This window comes from Gekko japonicus, unplaced genomic scaffold (assembly GCF_001447785.1).
Source record: "Gekko japonicus isolate JY-2015 unplaced genomic scaffold, Gekko_japonicus_V1.1 scaffold289, whole genome shotgun sequence".
Taxonomy (NCBI): Eukaryota; Metazoa; Chordata; class Lepidosauria; order Squamata; family Gekkonidae; genus Gekko; species Gekko japonicus.
Window position 1 is genome coordinate 1,166,153 of NW_015174282.1, and position 23,909 is coordinate 1,190,061.

General features: G+C 41.0%; 1 protein-coding gene across 1 annotated transcript in view; it reads left to right on the top strand.

Annotated features, from left to right (window-relative positions):
* NCOA2 (nuclear receptor coactivator 2) overlaps nt 1-23,909 on the top strand; it is a 223,136-nt gene that overhangs the window by 163,544 nt on the left and 35,683 nt on the right. Inside the window, 6 exon segments of the mRNA XM_015423896.1 lie at nt 1,603-1,780; nt 3,049-3,237; nt 6,118-6,219; nt 6,306-6,446; nt 17,008-17,155; nt 20,819-22,082. Of these exon segments, the coding sequence (XP_015279382.1) occupies nt 1,603-1,780; nt 3,049-3,237; nt 6,118-6,219; nt 6,306-6,446; nt 17,008-17,155; nt 20,819-22,082 (2,022 nt within the window).

Genomic DNA, 23,909 nt, shown 5'->3' on the forward strand with positions numbered 1-23,909 from the left:
AGAATTTGATGGAGCAGCAATGCAAATTTGAATTACATAACATAAGAACATAAGAGACGCCAATGTTGGATCAGGCCAAAGGCCCATCCAGTCCAACACTCTGTCACACAGTGGCCAAAAATACCAGGTGCCATCAGGAGGTCCACCAGTGGGGCCAGGACATTTAGAAGCCCTCCCACTGTTGACCCCCCAAGCACCAAGAAGACAGAGCATCACTTGCCCCAGAGTCCCTATCTATACCTTGTGGCTAATAGCCACTGATGGGCCTCTGCTCCATATGCTTATCTAATTCCCTTTTGAAGCCATCCATGCTTGTAGTCCATGATTGTCAAACAGTATCTTGTTTATTTATAAGGATGTGCACAGAGCTGGGTATTGAACCTGTTGAATTGAGAGAATACTTCAGAAGAGTAGTGTCTCTGAAACACAAATAATAAAACTTTGTGTGCATGATCTATTAGTTTTCGCTTCTTTATCCGTTCATGTGACTTTTCTGTAGCAAGAAAAGTTGCATTGCGTAGTTTCTTCCCTATTTTGATACATGGGAGAACAGCTGATAAGTAATGAATGACCTCAGGAAAAGAGAGCCCTCAAGCAAGAGGAGTTAAGATGTACATAATTATAATGTTGACGGCTTTTACTCGAATGACTCTAATGTACATTTCATGAAGTATAAGAGAGAAAGTGTGCATATGCTATGTGTAGAGTCAAAGATGTCAGTGAAGGAGTGCAAATGAAGATATGGGGAAAGCCCTCTTAAGTTTCAATTCAATTTTTCAATTCTGTTTTAATTACACATGATCATCCCTAATACCAGATAGACTGGAATCAGGCCAGATTGAATCAGAATTTAGTGCAATGGACTGTGTGGCTGTTTTAAATTTGTTGCTTTTCTGTAGGATTTTAATATGAACTCTGTTTTAATAAGAATTTAGCAATGTAACCTGTACTGTTCATTGTAACCTGTACTGGTGACAGCCATATGAAAGCAACAGGTGGCATAGGATTTTGTATAAGGGACAGAGACTGAGACAAACATGTGATCCTACAGACAGTGCCCAGTTCCGATCCCTATTGGACCTGAATATACTTTAGGTCAGACACACTTTCAGATATTTTTGGTCCCTGATTCTTCAAACTGTGTTGACAAGGACTAGATTATCATTCAGTTCATCCACAAGGTGTTCAGATGGTATATTCTCTCTTTCCTTTTTTGTGTTTAATCCCCAGACTTTGAGTCAGTATGAAACTTGTATCTAACAGATATAGTTTGAATTAAGTTCATTTTTGTGCTCTCTTCCGTATCATATAAAAGTAAACCAGGGGTTCTGAGTTGTTTCTAGACATTTATGCTCAGTCGTACTTTCATCAGAATAGCAAGTATTGCTGAGCAACTGAACTGCTCTTTTGTATGAAAACTTCATGATTAAAAAAATATTCTGATGAGGTTAAATTGCTTTCTTTACTCCACTCACTTGTTCACATCTCAGTGAGCAGAGAAATGAAAGATAGAATGATACATAGGTTTAACATGATGTTAAAGTCTGTTTTCTCTGCAATAATTCAGAATTTTAAAATGTGTGTATTTTTTTAATATTTCAGGCCCTTGATGGGTTCTTCTTTGTAGTGAACTTGGAAGGTAATGTGGTGTTTGTGTCAGAGAATGTGACACAGTTCTTACGTTACAACCAAGAAGAACTGATGAACACGAGTGTGTATAGCATCCTGCATGTAGGGGACCATAATGAGTTTGTCAGAAACCTGCTGCCAAAATCCTTAGGTACAGCGTTCTAAATATATTCATTGTGATGGTATTTTTGTTGGATTTTCTTTCCTAATTGGCTCTGTAATTGCTTTCATTTAATGTCACTTAATCTATATGTTATGAGTGCTGGTCTTACCTGTGCTGTTACCTCTAAAACAGTTTCTCAAACAACTTGTTCATTTCCTGTGTCTATCTTGGAATTTTGTGCTTAGGTTCATACAGTAACTGACAGCTTATCAGGGTGTTTCATTGTAAGCATAGATAGCATTACTTCTAATTTTGTGTGTCCCCCCCCCCCCTTGAAGCTGAAAGATATTTGGTAGCTGCATTGGTCCATATCAAAATCCAAAAACAAAAATCCTGTAACATTCTTTCTTAACACCAACTAAAGTAACACAACACAATGTGTAGTTGTTTGAGTTCTGAAGAACTTTTCATTGTGCTGGATGATACATTGTGTCTTGCACATTTTCATTTTGTCTTTACTCCAAGGACCTCATGATTCTATTTTCTCCTATTTTATCTTCGTAACAACCCTCTGAAATGGATCAGAGAGAGTCATTGGTCACCCAGTGAGCTTCAAGGCCTCCCAGGTTCTATCCCAGCACTCTAACCACTGCCCCACACTGGCCATAGGATAATATATGGCTATCAGAAGTTAATTTCAAGTTTTTAATTCTTTGTCCTTTTATTTTTTTGTACAAATCTAACCTATAGCTCTTTCAAACTGCAGTGAATGCATTTCACTTTCTCTATAACCATTGACAGTTCTTCAGAACCATTAGTAGGTTATACTTACATAATTTGTAGAAATGCTCATAAAGATGCCGTATGCCCTAAGAAACTACTTCATTGTTTCCCTGTTTGCATGTAGTTTTTTTGCATAAGGATATTACTCAGCCTCTCTTTAAAAAGCTTGATCTAAAGAAAACAGTGTAGCTGAGAATTATTTTGATCTTCCTGAAGATTGCGTCATATAATCACTTTCTTTCCTATGGTGAGGTGATCTCAGTGTATTTAAAAAGTGCATACATGACACTTGTGACAGACGGCATGATATTTGTTTGGTAGTCAGGAATTGGAAGCTGTGTGGCAGTATCATAGTTTGAAGTACATTTATGTCAGCGGCTTTGTTCACTTACACTGAAATTGACTATAATTAGGATACGGTGCAGGATTTTCTCCTCCCACTCAAGATATAGATTGCCCTTTAATACTTTAAAATTACCATGCAGAAGATTGCCCAGCATCTTACTATTGTTTGTCATTTTCGCTTTATTCAGTGAATGGGGGACCGTGGTCTAGTGAAGCTCCTAGGCGCAACAGCCATACCTTTAATTGTCGGATGCTGGTAAAACCTTTAACCGAGTCTGAAGAAGAAGGCCATGATAACCAGGAAGCACATCAAAAATATGAAACTATGCAGTGCTTTGCTGTTTCTCAACCAAAGTCCATCAAGGAAGATGGTGAAGGTAACCAGAGCATTTTATGTATTTTGGCCTTTCTAAATTAAACAGAATTTCTCTGAGATTCATGTCATGTAAATTAATGGAGCTCCCCAGTGGAAATAGCATTTATTGGCTCCCTTGCCAGTGGAACTAGCACTTACTGTTTATGCTGATGTCAGATTATCTGAGTATTTGATCTGTCCTCTGTGAAATGTCTCATTAGAAGGCAGAATAGCTGAACTTCCTTGTTCCTTTACTAAACTAGGTAAACATTTATTGGCATCTAGTATGTGCAGATGTGTTTGCAGAAATGTGCTTGTGCTTATCATAATTGTATATTGGAAATAACTGCATCCAAAGCACATTGATATGGCCTTAAACATACCCACATGGAAATAAGCCCTGCTTGTTGTATTGAGACTTGCACCAAAACAAGTGTACTTAGCAATTAACATGCAAATTAAAGATCCTATTGAGCCTGCAACAATGAAAATGCAAGCAGAATTCTCTCAGTTACTTTTCTCTGGCAAACCCCCATTTTCCTCGTAGCTTTCAAAAATTATGGCTTTCTGTCTACTAAATTGCTTATTGTTCTTTTTTGGCTTACCCTGAAATATGAAATATATTTGAACTACTATAGTGTTCCATGGTTATGACTATGTTCACACATGGAGTATGTTTTGAGTAAAATGCTTAAACTGCAATATTCCAGTTGTATGCTTAAACAAACAGTATTCCAGTTTAGTGTAGTGGTTAAGTGTGCGGACTCTAATCTGGGAGAACTGGGTTTGATTCCCCACTTCCCCTCTTGCACCTGCTGGATGACCTTGGGCAAGCCATAGTTCTGGCACAGCTGTTCTTGGAAAAGAGCAGTTTCTGTCAGAGCTCTCTCAGCCCCACCTACCTCACAGGGTGTCTGTTGTGGGGAGGGGAGGGGAAAGGAGTTTGTAAGCCACTCTGAGACTCCTTTGGGTAGTGAAGGGCGGGGGATAAATCCAATCTCCTCCTCCTCCTCCTCCCCTTCTTCTTCGAAAGAGGCCAAACTCCTGAGTAGGTCCAAATGTCTATTTGGGGGTCAAACCAGACCTGATAATGAGAGTCCCTTGAATTAAGCTCCCAGTATTAGGGATTTTCCCCCCTTTAAAAGCAGATACATGGGGCCCTGACAGATAGGGACTGCAGTGCAAGGGAAGAAGGATTTATGCTTCCACACACACATACACATCCTTTTCCACACCTAGGGTTGCCATCCCCTGATGGGGGCAGGGTTTCCCCCAATTTCAGGGGCCCCAGTCTGCTGCCGGCCAGTGGGGGGAGCACCGCCCTTGAAGAGCCCCATCCCGAATGATGTGTCCAGCACAGTAATGTCACCTGGGGGTGACATCGTCATGCTGGGCATGTCACGTGGGGGATGCTCTAGCATTTGTGTGAAAACTCTATAGTGACCATGGAGTTTTTTGCCCAAATGCTAAAGCGTCTGCCCGATGTGACCAGCATGATGATGTATCCTCCAAGTGACATCATCATGGCGCACGCACGAAGACTTCCAGAACAAGACTGGACACACACACACCCTGCCAGCAGCCAGGTAAAACCTGGCAACCCTATCCAAACCAGAAATGTTGGGACAACAACACAACTACCTTTATCTGAAGGCAGCTGTCAAAAACTGACCTCTAAAGCATCATTTGGGGCCACTAGAAGGATACTTATTGACTGCTTCCTCTTATGTTTACCTGGTCTGGAATTATTGACATTAGGGAGGTAGATGTTTTGACACTTCTGTGTGATTGGTGAAACTTATATAGATATTTGATGAGAGTTAGAAAATCCAAGGCCTTGCCTTGCCCCACCCCCACCTTAAGAGTGTAGAACATGAACCAGGGGATGTTGTTCTTGGTATCTCAAACCTGAAAACAGCTACTGTGGAACAGAAACTGCCATCCATCTTCTCGCAATGTTGAAATGCCAGCAGCTGGAAAGAGGTTTGGTTGGGGATGGATGCAGTCTCCATACATGTCTGATTCAGGAAAGTGCAAAAGATTTGTGTGAGTTTTATTACTACTCTGAAGCAGAAAGGGCTGAGTGGGAATTATTTTGAGACATGTGAAAGTGAAGGTGCAAGTAAGGGGAGAACTGGAGAAGGTTATTTTTGGAGATCGTGGAATGTTGGGGTCTGAAGAGCTGATTTGGGGATCATTGTGCCCTATATGTCTGAGGATGGTATGCATTCAGGATAACATTTGGATAGAAGCCTTGTGTGTGTATGTACAGGGGTCATTTCGTAGAAAAAGAGCTAGGGGAACTCATTAGCATAACTCATTAGCATATGCCACACCCCCTGACATCAGGGGCCCGGTGGTGGACCTGCAAGGCCAGTGGGAGTGCGAGGAAGCCCCGCCAAGGCCCTCCCTGGCCCCAGGCAGGCAGGGGTGGGGAGAGGCGGGGAGGAAGCAACTTACCCTCCCTCTTCTCCTGCCTCCTCCTGGCTGAATGAGGGCTGAAAGCAGGGCGGCCGGAAGCAGGGGGCGGGGCTTCATCATATGCCCCGCCCCCCTGCACCTCACCCGAAATGACCTCTGTGTATGTAACATAAGAGCAGGAACAGGTGGGTTGAAAAGAGAATGGGTAAGACTTCTAACACTTTTAGGTTTTATCTATCCAGTGTTAATTTGGGTTTTGTCTTATGTTTAAAACTTATTGTAACTTGTCAGGGCCTTTTGGACTGAGCAGACTAACAACCAAAATAAATAATTACAGTATATTCCTCAGAGACTGACAAAGAACAGTATTCATAATTTAACAAAAGGACGTGAGTTCTGTTAAAATAAACTATTTGGTGTAATTCTGCATTGTAAAATCTTTTCCTTTCCTCTGTTTTCCTATGTCTGTGTTCTATTTCAGATTTGCAGTCTTGTTTAATATGTGTGGCAAGAAGAGTTCCATTGAAGGAAAGGCCACTTCTGCCCTCATCGGAGACATTTAGTACTCGCCAAGATTTGCAAGGTATTATGAAAACAGAAGACAAATTGAAGATAAGAACACTGAAATTGTGGGAGGTATCTATTGTAACAACATTTGTGTACACACAGGCAAAATAACTTCACTAGACACTAGTACCATTCGAGCAGCTATGAAACCCAACTGGGAAGATGTGGTGAGAAGGTGCATACAGAAATTCTATGCACAGCATGAAGGAGAGATGTCTTTTGCCAAAAGGCACCATCAAGACGGTAAGATTCCTATATAGATCTTCAACTTTATATGTGGTAATGGGATGTTATCAGAAAGGAAAGATAACGACCTTAATGGAATATCTAGAGATCAGTACAGAGTACTACTAAACACAAAGGATTCCCTGTTTGCCACAGTATTAAGGAATGGTTCCATGACAAGATGGATGTTTCTGCAACATTGTAGTGAACTGGGAAGGTTATGCTGGTTGGGTCGATGTCTTACATATGGGATAGTCCATGGAGCTTTAAGTCAGATATATTTTCAAGCTGAAATGGTAAGCTGTCTTGTTGAGCAAAGTGTTAGAATTCCTTAAATAGAATACAAAACTGAGGAAGCAAGGTACTTTAGTATGATTGTACGGAAGCTTTTTGACCCAAATGCAAATTTCGACAACTTATGCAGACAATGAACCTCTGAATGATGCATTTCTCTTATTCATATCCTATACTCCTGGGAAATTATTTGAAGTAAGAGAGTGTATGATGTCCTGGTGGCAGTTTTGGATTGCCAATACATAAACAAATTACTCTAAAAGCATTAGTAACATTATCACATGCACACACATACTGGGCAAACATAAGATAAATGATTGAGTCCAGTGACACTTTTAAGTCCAACCAAATTTAATTCTGGGTATAAGTTTTTGTGTACATGCACGCTTCATCAAGGAAAATCCCTTTTATTTTTTTCAGAAGAAGATATGGGGAGTACGTGGGTATCTGATGAAGTGTGCATGGACATGAAAGTTTATACCTAGAATTAAACTTCGTCGGTCTTAAAGGTGCCACTGGACTCAAACTTTGTTCTTCTGCTTCTGACCAACATGGCTGCTCACCTCAATAAGATAAATGCTAATTTCAAAGTGCTGTACTTGGCAAGTTGAAGGGTATCTGAATCCTGCTTTATATCTTTGTTTAAGTTTCAATATTATTATTGATTGTATGGCAGAGTTACACACAGGAAGCATGTCATAATATAAAATATGTAACAAAGTTGATACAACATGTATACAGACCAATTGGGCAATCCCTCTAAATACAAACTTCTAAATTTTCAATCCTCTCAGTCACAGCTGGGGAGAGTTTGAAGAGCTCCATCACATCTCCCTGGAAATCACAATGCTCACATTCCTGTGACAGATAGAAAATAGGTTGGTGGACTGCACCACAATTGCATTCAGGTCCTGGTATTTTGCTTTAAACAGAAGGTCTGCACAACTGCCAAAGTCTGTTCATATTCTGTTAGCCATCTTCCATACTTTATGTGGCAAGTCAAATCTTGCAGGCCTCTCATTAGTGTTTATTAGGTTATGGATATCAGGTGGAATTGATTGCATCCAGGTTCACAACCTTTCATTCCCTAGATCGAAATTTTGTGATTGCAGGATTTGTGCAGATCTTATTGCTGGGTGTCAGAATCAGTCTGGATAGGCTCGTATGGATGGGCAACTCAATTTTCAGTGTTCTTTCTATATTCACAAAGAAGAGCATCTTGTCTTCGGAGATGTGGGGGAGCAATGTGGCACAACATAGGTAGCCAATAGGTCGGAGTGGGTTTAATACAGCTGCTGATGGTTCTCATTGTTGTATTGAGTGGACATCAAGTTTGTGGACATGGGGGCTGTTGAGCCACACTGAAGCACCATATTCCGCAGTACTATACACCAATCCCAAAGCTGAGCATTTAAGTGTTGTAGCAGACACAACCCAAGTTGTATCACATAATTTTTGGAGAATGTTGTTTCACATGTGTATTTTTGTTGCTACATGGTGTTTATAGCCTAAGGTCCTATCCAGGGTAATGCCAAGGTACTTAGGTGTATGGCTGTGTGTAAGTCAGGTGCCATTAAGGTAGACATTCAGTTCATGGTTGGCAAGATTGTTATTGAGATGAAAACGAGCATTCTGTTTTTCCTGGACTTGGGATAAGCCGCCATTTACGGTAGTAGTCAGTATTTCCTCAGTCCTTTCAATTGATTTGTGTTTTACTGCTATCACCATGTCATCAACATAAGCAAACTTCCTGGATATCATCTTGGATATTGAAAAGATTGAAAAGAACTGGAGCGAGGACTGAGCCCTGGGGTAGACTGTTATTCAGTTTCTTCTGCTTGCTGATTGACTGACCTGTAATTACTTGGAAGGTTCTATCACTCAACATGTTATTTAGGAGCCAAAGTAATGTTCTGCAGGGGAAAACCTGTAAAAACTTGTACAGCAGACACTCTCTCCAGACTGTGTCATAAGCGGCAGTCAGATCAATTAAAATTGCTAATGTCTAAAGATACTTCTGATACCCCGCCTCAAATTAGTTGTTAAACCGAGAACCTGGTCTTCACAACTACAACGGGGTCTAAATCCTGCTTGATCTATAGGGTCATGTTCATTTATTCTGTCGCTGATTCTGTTCAGGATTAGCCTCTCAAGGAGTTTATAACAGAAGCTCAGAAGGGAAATAGGTTTGTAAGTTTTAGTATGTTGCATATGTAAGCATATGCATTTTCAGTACATTGCATATGTAAGCATCATGCATGAACAAGACAGCTGTCTATACAATATAGTTAATAAAATGTGCATCTTCCTTTCTGCATCTAATGAAATGGCACATAACACTTTTTCTTGAAATTTTGAAAAGTACAAGTGCATTCACTCACCTTAATTAGAAGATTGCTGTAATGTTAGCCTTTTCTTGTGGTGAATAGCGTGAATTATTTTAATGTGGCTTTCCATAGTGATCATTTGGAACTGTATCACTGAGTGTGATACCTCAACAATATATTATAACAAATGGAAGACCCACAAGCACTTGTGGAGGGCATCTCATTTTCCCCTCCATCACTGTTTCTTCTTTCCCATCCCTGAAAGCACCCATAGAAGAGAAGAAGAAGAACGAGATTAGATTTATACCCCACCCTTCACTACCCAAAGGTGTCTCAGAGCAGCTTACAAGCTCCTTTCCCTCCCCCTCCCCACAACAGACACCCTGTGAGGTAGGTGGGGCTGAGAGAGCTCTTGACAGAAACTGCTCTTTTTTCAAGAACAGCTGTACCAGAGCTATGGCTTTCCCAAGATCATCCAGCCAGGTGCAAGTGGAGGAGTGGGGAATCAAACACGGTTCTCCCAGATTAGAGTCTGCGCACTTAACCACTACACCAAACTGGCTCTCATAGGCTCTCCCCTTTTCCTGCCTCCTCTCCTTCTGAGCCACAAACCAACCTATGTTTGTTCTCCCCCCCCCCCAGTCTTCAGTTTTCCCACATTTCCTGTCTTGTCAGCCGCCCCCTGGGAAAAGTCAGTCCAAGTTGCAAAGCACCAGCTCCTAGGCCAGGCCAAGTTGCATGGTCAGGAACCTTCCCCCCCTGTATTCACATCCCCATATTATTTTTGCTTTCCCTCCTTGTGGCAGCCCCCATAGCCTCATCATTCCCTACTTCCTTCTCAACCTCTCACCTATGTTTTATCTGTCCCCCAACTATATTTATTACTTTTACGACATTTATACCCCACTTTTCTCTGCAATGGAGACTCAGAGCTGCTTACATCAGTCTCCTCTCTCCCATTTTATCCTCATGAAAACTTTGTGAGATAAATTATGCTGAGAATGTGTAACTGGCTTAAGGTTACTCCAGGAGCTTCAATGGCAGAGTGGTGATTTGAACCCAGGTCTCCCAGATCCTAGTCTGAACCACTATACCACACTGGCTTTCATGGGGTGGCTGTTGTTGAACTGTAGCAAGCAGCTGGGCTTTGGGAAGTCATGCAAGTCATGTGGTAGCAAGTCGCCCTGTGATTGCTGCCAGGCCTAACCCCAGGGAGTCCTCCTTTAAAAGCCAAAACAGCCTTGGAGAGGGGCCTCCTCCACCTTTTACTGATAGAAACCAAGGCTTTGAAGGCCAAGCAACATCCACTTGAAGGCATTCATTTGGTAAAGCTGCAGGTGCTGCTTCTATTATTGGGGGGGGGTTTGACTCTTACCATGATTGGGGGGGGGGAGTTAGGTTTCTTTCTTTTCTTTTCTTTTTTTGTAAACCTGGGGCATTTTTCAGGTTTGTAGAAAGATCTGTCTTTTTCTGTTTGTAGCTCGAGTATGTGGGTTTAAGTATACACAGATTTGTCTGTGTTGAGAATTTCATATATTGATAAAGCATGATGTGCTGATTAGATTCTTAAAGGAAGGGGGAGAAACCGAAATGTGTATTTGAAGAACTGGAGCTCTGATCCTCAGGAAAATCCCTTTAATTTTGTTCAGACTGTGCTAGAAGAATATTTGTGGCTCCATCATATGTTACTATTAGAGTATCTCTGTAAACATAGTATATCTCATGTACTCCTTTCAGAAGTAGGAACACTGTGTTGAACAAGCAACCTAAATTTGAGGAACTTCAGAAGCTGCATCCAACACAATATGCGGAGTTATTAGTGTGAGTGGGAGGGAGAGTAAGAGCACTGGAGTAGAGGCTATAGGGTTGACAGGTCCCTTCAAGATGCCAGCAGGGGGATGCTCGAGGAGCCAGAAGCATTGTCCCCAATGTGCTGACATCACTGGAAGTGACAATCGTATGCCGTGCTTATGTCCCCTGGAAGTGATGTAGGAATGTTGGGGCAATGCTCTTGTTTTTGGGCAATACTCTAGGGTAAAATCACCCTCAAATCCCCTCCGTCAGTGGGCAGGAGCCTGCAAAACTAGGGGATCCCCCGTCCCCTACTGGGGACTGGCAACCCTAAGAGGCCAATAGAAACTCATTAGATTGTGACCTAAATTTTGAGAAGGAATGGTTAAGTGTGCAGACTCTAATCTGGGAGAACTGCATTTGATTCCCCACTCCTCCACTTGCAGCTGCTGGATGACCTTGGACAAGCCATAGTTCTGTCAGAGCTGTTCTCTCAAGGACAGTTTTCTTAGAGCTCTCTCAGCCCCACCTATCTCACAGGGTGTCTGTTGTGGGGAGGGGGAGGGAAAGGAGTTTGTAAGCCCCTCTGAGACTCCAAGTGAAGGGCGGGGTATAAATCCAATCTCCTCCTCCTCCTCCTCCTCCTCCTCCTTCTTCTTCTTTCTTGCTAGAATCTTCCTTGCTGCCGCAGACTTTTCTTTTCAAAAGGCTAGCTAGATATTTATGTATGTATGTAATTAGATGAGTTATACGCCACCCCTCAGCTCTCTGGCTAACAATATAAAATCAAACAGTATAAAATCTAAAATACTCAATAAAACAATTTAAATTCAAGAGCAAAACAAAACTAGTCATAAAATAGAGCTAAAAGAAAAATTCATTTCTTGTAGAAGAAGCAAAAGATGAGACGCCATCCCTTTTAACTTGGATAGCTAATAAAAGTGATGGGGGGGACATCTGGTAAAAGAAAAGATTTAATTCCCCTCCTCCACCCCTGCAGCTTGATCCCAGCCTGGTCTCCACTTGCCTCCTATTGACATTTTTAAGCTGCTGTGGATCTAACAGCATCTCATTTATTTTGACCTGGATTAGGCCTTTACTTTTGGATGCTGAAAAAAAGTGGGAGAATGGTTGGATGTAACTAACTTTGCTTCCACGTCAAACAACAGGAATTTGTATTCAAAGCAAGTCTTCTTACATATGATTCTCAGTTCCAGATATAAGGCTTTTGAAGTACAGTCATAGAAATAAGATTATTTCTGTGGTTTTTAAATGTATCCTGGAACAAGAGTCTCATCTACTGCTGACCTCTGTCATAGGCTGTGCCCTACAACATGCTTTGCCGCACAATCCCAAATTTTGCATCAGATATTATAAAATTTAAAAGTCTAAAAACTTGTTTTATTTCGTGTGTGTGTGCATTTGTAGAAGAGTAGTAAATAAATTTAAATGGTGATTCATCAAACTGGTATTTCTTAGTAAAGGCTTTTGAGATCTTAACATCAGTGTTGTTGACAAGGGAGTGCTGGAATTTCCTGCTGTGTTCTGAAAATGCTGCTGCTGTCTCTGAAAGTTCTGCCCAAAGGTTAAACTAAAACAATGACATACCTTCAGTGTGAAATTTTATTTTACATTATTTTACAGCCAGCACATACTTTGTTTTTCTCTTTGCATTCTTACTCTACATAAACTCTTTTGGCTGTTTAACGTGTGTTTCCTGTTTTCCTCCTGTCGAAATAATAGTTTAAAATTTAGTAGCATGACAGATGACTTGAAGTTAGGAGCAGGGAAAGAATCCAACCATACCAGTGTTACAAGTCTGGGAGGGAAAAAACTTCATCTATGATTATGAGAGTCTGAGTGTCACTTAATACACTACATGATTGATACAGGAAAACTAAACACATCATGGGTCAGCAATAAAAACTGGGCTTTGTGCACCAAAGGAAGTGACAAGGATTTTGTCAGAGACAAATCTTTAAAATTTAACTCTTGTTTTTGAAGGCAAGGATTAACATTACCTGAAGAACAAATGCTTGTTCTTTCAAAAATTGGTCAGTGAGTGAGTGGGCAGGGCATACCAGCAAGATTCTACCTGAACATTCTTAGGATGGCAGTAAATACAAGCTTGATGGTGTTTAGCACTAGCTCATAAAGTCAAGAATTAAACTTATTTTATGGGTTTCACAGTTAATAAAAGGTCAGAATTATAAATTATGTAGAGTCTGGGTCAGTGCAGGTGCATTCTCCTTCCCCTCTCCCTCATTTGTCACTCTGGTGTTGAGACCTCCTTTGTTCCAGATAACCTTAATAATAACTAAATAATGTAAAACAAATTAGTGGCTTGTCATTTTGGATGCCATGATAAGCTACAGTTTCTCCAAAACCAAGAAGTCTTCACAATCCAAGCCATATAAGAGAATAGGAAGACAGGAGTGCACAAGCCTGAAGATTTCAGAGGTTCATTCCTGTAATTAACCAACCATGATTTGTTCCTTATGTGCTAATGAAGCCATTGTTTAAATAGTGGTTTCAGTGAAGCCCTTAGAATAGAATTGAATCCAAAACCCCAGATCTCTGAAACTGAAAATCTTGGTTTGGTTGCTGTATCCATCCTTCCCCTAGCAGCTCCTGGAGGCCTCAAGAACACTGATGTTGTGGATAAGGTAATCTCTTTGACAGAATGACATATGGGATGCAGAGGGAGGGGAATCAGACAAAATGCTCCCATTGTCCTGCTTTCATTGGTACAAGAAGCTCCATTGGCACAAGAGGCATTGCACGCACCCCATCGCACATGCACAAAGTTCCTCAGACTCCCCCCCCCTCCCCAATACATCAGTTTTGAGGAAGTCTCAGTATTGCCAGGCCGGAAGGAGGATTCAGGAAAAATCCACACCCACAAGCACTTCCCTCTTGTGGTTCATAAGATCTAGACCAGACCCTTGGTTTTATATAGTAGATTTCTCTTGTGTACCTTAGTCATTATTGATTTAAGTCAGGACTAGGTTTTTGTGATTATAATATAGCTATTGTTTTTAAATGTTTTTTTAATATATACAAGAAAATTGGAGACAATGACTTGAATGCAATACTTTCCTTTTGTTTGTGGAGCATGTTTCTCAGGTGCTAGATGCTTTCTGCTCATGGAAAACCAGGGTCTTCCCTGAGCAGAAAAGTGCCTAGTGCAAGAAGACAGTCTCCACAGTGGAAGATAGCATTCTACAAGCAGAAGGAAATGCAGGATCAACAGAGGTTTCCTGAACCTGCTGGATTTCCACTTTTTTATTTGCAATCACACACACTAAATAATCCACATTTAATCCACTTTCCAACTGGATTTTGCCAGTTCACATAGTAAAATCCAATTGGAAAGTAGATTGAATGTAGATTATTTAGTGTGTATGATCGCTGCCTAAGAGTAAGCCAGATAGATATAAGCCAAACAGGTGAAGTGTGCTTCAGCCCTGATTTTAGTGAGAGAAAATATATACTTAATTTTCCAGTTGAAACCAAATGGGGCTGATAAGTGCTTAACCTGAGGTGGATTGTGCCCTTAACATTAGCTACCTGGTGTCCAAATATGAAAACCTAGAATTAGGAAAGTATGTGCCAAAGGAAATGTAGTTGCTCTGGGGCTATATTAAAATTATTTACTAAACTGGAAGCTGATTATGCACAGGAAATTAAAAGGGCTGGGCATTAAGCAACATTTCTTCACAAAGTGACTACATAGTAAAATAATTTGCAAGAGCAGCAAAAGCAACTTGTGATGTATTTTTTTAAAGTATATTACTAAGTTTGTTATTTAAAATATCTGCCATCAATAAGTTTCTTCTCTCTTATTCATCCTGTCAGATCCATTGCTTTCCCAAGCTGCCTTTATGATTGTCCTAACCTTCTGTAGCTGTTAGTGGTGTCTTTGACACTGCATGTTCACTTCACAACAAACTTAGCCAATTCGCCTTTTAAGGCTAGTACGAACATAAAACTGAGTGTGTCCTAGCTGTGGTTAATGGAATGGGAAAAGGTGTCAGGACTGTACACTTGTTCCTCTCAGATATACTCTCTCCAGTTTTTACCCACCACCTTTGAACATGGTTCAGTGATACATCTGCCAGGGCTAATTATTGTTATCATAGTTTATCCAGAAAATGACTATCTATAATACTATAGTACTCAACATGGCAAACCAAGGCTGAGTTCAGACTGGCAGTTTGCCCCGATATAGGCACGAGCCAGAAACGTTTCACAAATGGATTAAAGGGGCCATTCACACAGGCACATCTGTGAGGCATTCCCCAGCCGTACTCAATGCGTCTTGTAACGCCTCCCTCCCGAGTTTAAAAGATACCAGGTGAAAGTGGTAGCAAACCCTGGAGACCAGCGCGTCCATCCCGCTTCCCGGAAGTCTGAATGCTAAAAGCCGCACAAACAAACCACATTGATAATTGCGCACCTATGCATAGTGTGCAGTGTGATCTTTTTTGCCATGACTCCCTTGCGATTCAAACTGCCAGTCTGACCTCAGCCCAAGATTCACCCTCAACTCCGGATTTATAACCAGTTTCAAACCTTAGTTTGATCTTCCAGATTAAGAGCTTTGTGCAAATTTATGTTTGCACATAATTGAGGTACATTCTTACTACTTATGCTCCACTCTTCCTAACTACCTACAGCGGTTTATGTATGTTATGTCATAGTTGCAAATATTATAATCACAATGTTACGGGGGGGGGGCTCAGACTTTGGCTGTGATCACACAGGCAGTTTGGCCTGACACAGGCACTCCTCCCCTCCAGATCAAATGGGTTCAGTCAGACACCCACATCTGTCAGGCGTTCCCCAGCCATACTTATCCTGTCATAGGACGACTTGGAGCCAGGTTAAAAAGGCACCACTTCACAAGTGGTGTTTTCGGTTCCCTACGCAGTCATCGCACATGGCCGGATGTCTGAACACAGGGCAGCACGCACAGAACAGATTTGGCAGTCTGAACCTGCAGACCCGTTCTGCCACTAGGGGGCGATTTTTTTAAAAATTGCCTATATGCGCACATATGTGTGTGTGTGTGCACTCCTATGTGCGCACATGAATTTTGGAAATTTTTTGGCAGGGCGCTCTGTGTCTGAGGCACTTCAATAATGTGGACGCTTTACCACTGGATGTGTCCATGGATAACCTGCAGCAGCGTGTGCTGTGTGGCTGATATGCCCCACAACACTTTAAACTGGTTCAATTAGAGGCCGCACCATATTGTGACCACAGCCTGAGAGAAAGTAGCTTGTGGAAGACCACCTAGTGACTTTATGGCCAAGGTGCTTAGCCTACCTCTCATTCCCTAAACCTACTGTGGCTCTTATAACACACTGGATTCCTACTCCTGCTTAAGGTAATATTGCTTTTGAGTTTCTGGCAACTATTCCACTCCATCTTAATTTTATATAAGGCCCATGAGTTCTGGGGCTTGAGCACAGTCCATGAGTCTGTATATCCTGAACTGGAGACTGTAGGGAACCTAGTTCTATATGTGATTGAAGATATTGCCACTTTCTGACTCACAAGTCCTGCATTCCCAGCTAGCTGTGGAAACACCTGACTGCGATACAGGCAAAATGTTCTCTTCTTCCTGGTCGTGTCATGGCTCAAGTTGGCATGGGTTCTGAAGGGGGTTCTAATTCCTTTGGATACTAGTCTGTACACTGTCTCATTCTGACGTCTGTTCTCATTAGCAACTTTATTTCTGTCAGTGTTCTTAACTAGCTTGTCTATAGCACAATGAGTGTTCTGTTATTGTTATCTGGATATTGACAGGACTAGTTGATTTCAGTTCTGCATTATGGGGGGGGGGGGGTGAGAAATCACTTCTAGTTTCAGATTTACTGTCCAGAGAAACTGTCACAGGAAATCCACAGGTAAGTACACAGATTTTTTTCCAATGCTGCCACTGATTTTAAGATCTATTGCAGTTTACTTTGCTTGTACCTTGGCCTTAATCTGCAAAATATTAGCTTTCCCTTTAACAAAACTTAGCTGGATTTGAAACAAGAATGGCAGATTCTTCCTGCTCTTAAAGAAGACAACTAAGAGTCCACATTTTTATGTGGATAATTCTGCAGCAATCTGGATTTCTTACTACTTCTTTGTTGTTTCTTACTTGCTTTTAGTGCTGAGGCAGGGGCTGGCATTCAGTCCTGTCTATCGATTTTCCCTGTCGGATGGCACTATAGTTGCTGCCCAAACGAAGAGCAAGCTCATCCGTTCTCAGACTACTAGTGAACCTCAGCTTGTAATATCCTTGCATATGCTTCACAGGTAATTTATTAGAATATCTTTATCTTGAGAATCTTCATCGCCACTTCCTAAAAACCTCTGCAGAAAGAGTACATAATTGACAATCTCTTGCATTTCTGGAAGCACAAAGCTCTTAAAAAAAAAGGGGGGGGGGGGCGGGTGTAGAATAACAGTAAGCCATAGATTTCTTTAGAAAACAAATCTGTCTTAAACATTTATTGAGAAGGAAATTCCACTGACTTGATTTGAATTCCAACTAAGTGAATTTAAGACTGCAGTTTAACATCACTACAACAAACAGATACGGGTAAGAAGCTGTTCTTTCAGGTTTCATTTTGTCTCTTCCAGCCATTTGTAATTAATCTGAGTAGTTATTCTGTGTGCCATAAAATTAGATATTTTATGATCTCCCTGTCATGTTTAGGTTCTGGTCATTGTCATTTCATAATTGCATACTAGGCGAATTCCTATGACTTTGGCAAAGCTAATAACAGTTCTGTTTCAAAATACAGGGCTGTTTTTTATGGCTCATAAATCGCTAACATACTAATATACACACAACATGGATTGAGCAATCAGATTTTCAATTGAAAGGTTTCTGCACAACATACTATTTCCCCTTCAATTAAACAACAAACTAACTTTATTCAGAGTCATTAGATTCAGTTTGCATATTTGTGCCAGGTTCTATTTTAAATTAGCAGTTTTTTTAGAAATAGAAATAGCATGCATTTTATTACTTGCTGTTATCTTTTGATTACTGCAAATGAGTAAGTGCTGTAAACTGAAAGGAAAGGACTGCAACTTGGTTCAAGTATGCAGCTATCTAAATAAATACTCAACAATTCAAAACTGTTTTTGTTGGAATTAAGGAACCCCTTTGCTATTCCATGGGTGTCAGCTGAGGCAATAAAATTAAAAACCTGAAGCTGCAAATCAAATACTTACAATAAAATTAAGGAAAATTTTTTTACCATGTATAATGCAATTCTAGAAACAGGATATTAACCAGAATTTTCCTTGGTGTTTTTTTAGTGTGATTTCCCCTTTCATTTCATTCATCTTTTGCTGACGAGAATTGACTGGGCAGTTTCTCTTTCTAGTCAGCTTTTCTTTCCTGTTCTCATGCCACTAGCAGGGCAAAGTTTAAATGTTTCAACTGCAGAACTTACAGTGCAAACACTGCAAAGGAATGTCTAAATCTGTGCCAGAAAATTGCTATTGCATATAGTTTATGAAGCCCTTTTTCCTTCAATACTCAATTTTGCACACATTTTATTCTCCAGAAACTTTTTTGAGGTCAAGCCTGTTTTTTAAGACTTTGAAAAAGACTTTACTGAAGTATTTTTTAACTTACAAAAACCTTGTAAGAAAATCTGTAAAGGGAATTAATTTACAGTGTTCTTTAAATAACTGTCTTGCACAATTTCGCTTAAATTTGGGTGTCACAGCTACCTATTGACTATTGCTTCTCTCAAGAATAGTCATGAGTTGTTGTTGTTGTTGTTGTTGTTGTTGTTGTTGTTATGTAGATTTCTGGATCGCCCAATCCCTGAGTACAAAAGGCTTTGGGTGATTTATGCAGTGAAGCACTGGGTACTCATAAAGAGAATGAAATTATCTTGAGTCTTCATGAAAGAAGTTCAGCATTCCTTCCCACACTCCCTGGATAGTATTCCTTGCCTTGCATGGGATTGAACACATTGCCAAGTAACATTAGACCTTCCCTGCTCAGTATTTCAGACCTGTGCCTGTTGAAAAGGAGAAGTATAGGTCCATGCTATTTACATATCTGCTGTAGCATGGAAGCAAGAGGGAGCCTATAGCCTCCAAAAACTGTGGAAAATGGGAAGCACAAAATAATTTGGGCATTCCCTGCCATGGTGGCCTGGAGAAACAGAAGCAGTCCACCCAGTGGGAGAGGTGATTTGAGAACTCAGCTGTCAGTATTCCTCTGTTTTTGCAGTTGGTGACAAAGGTCTTGTATACTATATAGCCCTTATCTGTATTTTAGTCACCAATAGATTTGCCTGAGTTTTCAACTGTCTAGAGTCTTTGGAGGCTTTGCACTTCATTCAGCAGAACATATCTGACCAAGAGCCGAACAAAAGATACCAGAACAGAAATATGGCTGTCTCTCTGCAGCATAGTCTTTATTTTCCCTCCTGCTCATCAGCTTATACGTACACTGGCTATTTTACTATTACCACTAGTGGGACTGTCTCACAAAGGATAAAATGTGAATGGGATACATTTGTATTTGTCATGTGGGAAAGCCTTCCTCTCTGGTCCCCTTGCTCCATCCCACACCTACCCATTTCAGTGTGTGTGTATGTATGAGGTTTTTCCTCTAACGATGTAACGCCAACTTTTGTTCAGTAGGGTTTCTTTTGGGGGCTCCTTTAGAGCAGTCTTGCAGCTTTTTGGCTGTTCAGAGAAATGACTTCAAAAACGTACTTTTCACTGTGAGCATGGTTGGAAAATGCTAGTGCAGGTTCAGGGCTATAGAAGAGGTGTTACTTTAAAAATGTTAAGAAGTGCTTTTCTATTTCATTGTTTTTAATTAAGAAGTTTGGATTTGTCTTATATTCTCCCCCTCCCTCTCCAAAGATTGAAAATTGAAAGTTATTTGTAGTGCATTTAGTGATGAGCATGCAGGGGAGGGGGGCGGGATGCCACAACTTTCAGTCTTGTATTTGTAGCACCAAGATAGTTGTTGCTGCTGTATATTTTTCTGTGTAACTTTCCAAAATGTGCAAACAGATATGTTTTAGTCATGAAATTAGGGTGTGGGTTTCCTTTCCAGCTGAGGTCTCATTGGGAGAAAATAATTACATCTAGCTCATTCAGGTGTCAGAACAAGTTGCAATGGAGTTTTAGAATTGTTAAGGAGAATAATGACTTAAGTTTGTTAGAATCCTGGTTTGTATGGAGTAAGCAGTCTCCTGTTCATGGAGGCACCTGTATTCAGACATCATTCAGACAGAACTGGTGCCTGATCAAACTGGGAAGTTTTTCATCAAGCTCCACACACAGACTGAGGTGGCGGGAGGAAGGGTCACACATAAACTGAGTCTGTGCCCAAATGGAGTTCAGTTGCAGCTTGTCATGACCACCTGGTTTGTCAGCATTCTGCTCTCACCTCCTCTCATTTTGGAACTTAATTTACGATCCGGTTGGACATAATGTGTGAATGCAGCTTGTCTAGAGAATAGAGCTGGTCATCCTCTCGCTTCCTCTCTCCCTGCACAAGGTGGGAATGCTGAAACATGGCAGCCAGCCAGAAAGCAAGCTGTGTGGCTCTAGAGGAGGAGAGAGGAGTAAGGGGGCCATATATATAGTCTAGCAAACAAGCTGTGTTCAGGCACAGTGCTGACAAACCTTTTTAATTAGAATTTGTGGTGGTATCTAAATCTGTCTCTTTCCAATCTGTAAAGTAGGAATAACAATGACTTTTGCAAACAATGTGATTGGCTGTTCTCTCTTTCTAAAAACTGGTTATCTGTTTTAAAGTGTGAACAAGATAAATAAATGTTACTACAGGATTAAGAAAAGATCAGAATACAATTAAATACTCTGTCCATCTTTGCACACTGGGAGTATCAAAAGTATATTCTTTTGTAATTCAGCATTTAAAATGTCAATTGTAATGTCTTGTTATCTGATTTCCCCCCCATGTTATAGGGAACAGAATGTTTGTGGAATGAACCAAGATCTAACTGGACAAGCAATGGGAAAGCCATTGAACCCAATTAGCTCCAGCAGCCCTGCCCATCAGGCCATGTGCGGTGGGAATCCAGGTCAGGATATGACCATCAGTAGCAATATGAATTTTGCCATAAATGGCCCGAAGGAACAAATGGGCATGCCAGCGGGCAGGTTTGGTGGTTCTGGTGGGATGAACCATGTGTCAAGTATACAAGCATCCACTCCTCAGGGTAGTAACTATGCACTAAAAATGAATAGTCCCTCTCAAAGCAGCCCTGGCATGACACCAGGTCAGCCAAATTCTATGCTTTCCCCAAGGCATCGTGTGAGTCCTGGAGTGGCAGGAAGTCCTCGGATCCCACCCAGTCAGTTTTCTCCTGCAGGAAGCTTGCATTCACCTGTTGGAGTTTGCAGCAGCACAGGAAATAGCCATAGTTATACCAACAGTTCCCTCAATGCACTTCAGGCTCTCAGTGAGGGGCATGGAGTCTCTCTAGGGTCATCATTGGCTTCGCCTGACCTAAAAATGGGTAATTTACAAAATTCCCCTGTAAGTATGAATCCTCCCCAGCTAAGCAAAATGGGAAGCCTGGACTTGAAAGATGGCTTTGGACTTCATGGGGAGCAATCGGAAGGTACAACTGGACAAGCAGAGAATGTCTCCCATTCAGGAGAGCAGAAAGAAAGTAATGATAACATGCCCCAGGTTGTAAGTGGTGACAGGTCTGATGGACAAAACAGACTACATGATGGCAAAAGCCAGACAAAGCTCTTACAGCTGCTGACCACCAAATCTGATCAGATGGAGCCTTCACCTTTGTCTAACGCTATGGGAGATGCTAACAAGGACTCCATGGGTTTATCTGGTTCTGGTTCAGCACATGGAACCTCGCTCAAGGAGAAGCATAAAATTTTGCACAGACTCTTGCAGGATAGCAGTTCTCCTGTAGACTTGGCCAAGCTCACAGCAGAGGCCACAGGCAAAGAATTGAGCCAGGAGACCAGTAGCACAGCTCCTGGTTCAGAGGTGACTGTTAAACAGGAACCAGTGAGTCCCAAGAAGAAAGAAAATGCACTACTTCGCTACTTGCTAGATAAAGATGATACTAAAGATATTGGTTTACCAGACATTACCCCGAAACTGGAACGGTTGGACAGTAAGACAGATCCTTCCAGTAGCACAAAGCCAGTAGCTATGAAGACAGAGAAAGAAGAGATGCGCTTTGAGCCTAATGAACAGGTAAGAAGTAACTCTTTCATTGTTCATTAACAGATGGGTGGATCAAACACTCTTGGTTGTTCTCTGACATCTTCATCGGATGATGTTTTGATAGGTTCAAGGATATGGCACTTGGTCCCATTTACATGCCAGTGATCTTGCTTGTATTGCCAACACTTGGTGGGATGAAAAGGTCTGATCCTAGTTGCCTCTAGCCTGGTTGTTGGTACAGCATCAGCTGTGCACTGCAGGGCAAGGAGGAAGTGTGGGAGTGAAGTGGCAGACATTAGAGGCACTGCTTTGGCAGTCATTGCCTGACTTGTCTTATCATTGGGTGAAATCTCAAAGATAGCTAATAATACAGGTGCAGAGTATAAAGCAGAGGGAGATCTTGTTTTGAAAAGCTTCAATGAGCAAACGTACAGTTGTTCATTGGGCCAGGCCTAGTGTGTATAAAAGTATGTAGGTGCTTCTGCATAAGCAGCAACTATCTGCTCTAGAGTAAAAAAGGGTATTTGTTAACAGCATAATCTTATTTCCCACAGGAAGTGTAATCTAAATATAGATCAAAACAATGGTAGAGCAGAGAATATTCTAAATTGTTCCATCGTCCTCAGTTTCCTCCCTTCTCTTCCTCCTCCAAGAACAAAAGCTGTTGTGCTCTTGTGGTTCCTTACCTACTTACTGAGCACAGTTGTTGAAGCCTATCCTCTGAAGTGGTAGATCTTTAAATAATTACTAGTTTCACTCTTTAGTTTTCACTGGAAATGTAATATGGCCATGACGGAGTAGAAAATATTTTATAAGGAAGAATTTGGTGAAAAATAAACATAACATTTCCTCCTTTCAAGTGGAATTTTTTTCTGAACAGGAAACACAAAGCACATACAATACCAAAAATAGCATAATTCCAGGTAGCATATTTAAATAGTCATCTTCCTGGCCCACAAACATGTATCTCAACAATTTTGCAACAAATATTTTGTCACTAGAAAGTCACCATATAATTTTGAAACCACGTTAATCTTTTTTCTGACAGCTGCTTATCCTTTCTTGCTCATAGGTGTATTACAAGCATGTGCGTATACGTCAGCCAGTCACTTTTGGTGCATTGGTATAAATACATATTGTCTGAAGCATTGCTTTCCATTTAGTTCTGGAAGAGTCTGATATATTGGTTTGCTGGGCTTGCACTGTTTGTACTTTATGGTCTTTTAAAACCTGCCAGATTACAAATGAGCCCTATATTTACACAGCAGTTGTCTACCTCATGTGAAAATTGTTATCCCCAGTTTTCTCAAAATATTGGCAGAGATTTTTCTTGTTTGCCATTGTCATAGATGGTTACTCTTAAATTTGTTTTTTTTTAACTAAATGCAAATGATTGTAGCAAGCTATTACACAGAAGTCCTAGGAAAGTCTTACTGAGAAGTATAATGCTGTACAAGCTGACAAAAATACAAACCAGGTGGGAAATAGTCTTGGCTGGAACCAGATTTATACTGTGTGCAGTAGATAAAGCCACTGCAGAAAGGCTGAAAGATAGGCTCAGTAGTCTGGTGCTAATATACCCTCTTCTCTCTGCGCTTAAATAGCAAATGTATATCAGATGTACACAAAACATCTGTAGTCCCTGAAAAACTTGACCCACGTGTACAGCAAAATGTGGGCAAAATGTGGATTTGAAAGCATTTGGGAAGTTAACTATATAGAAAGCTACAGAGGAGGAGATTAGCATGCGTGGGCTAATTCCAGGGTGACCTGAGAGGTCCCCGTGATCCCTGGCATGCTCTCACAGGTGAGTATAATAGATGATATATCTGGCAATGTCAGTTCAGGCAGTGCAGG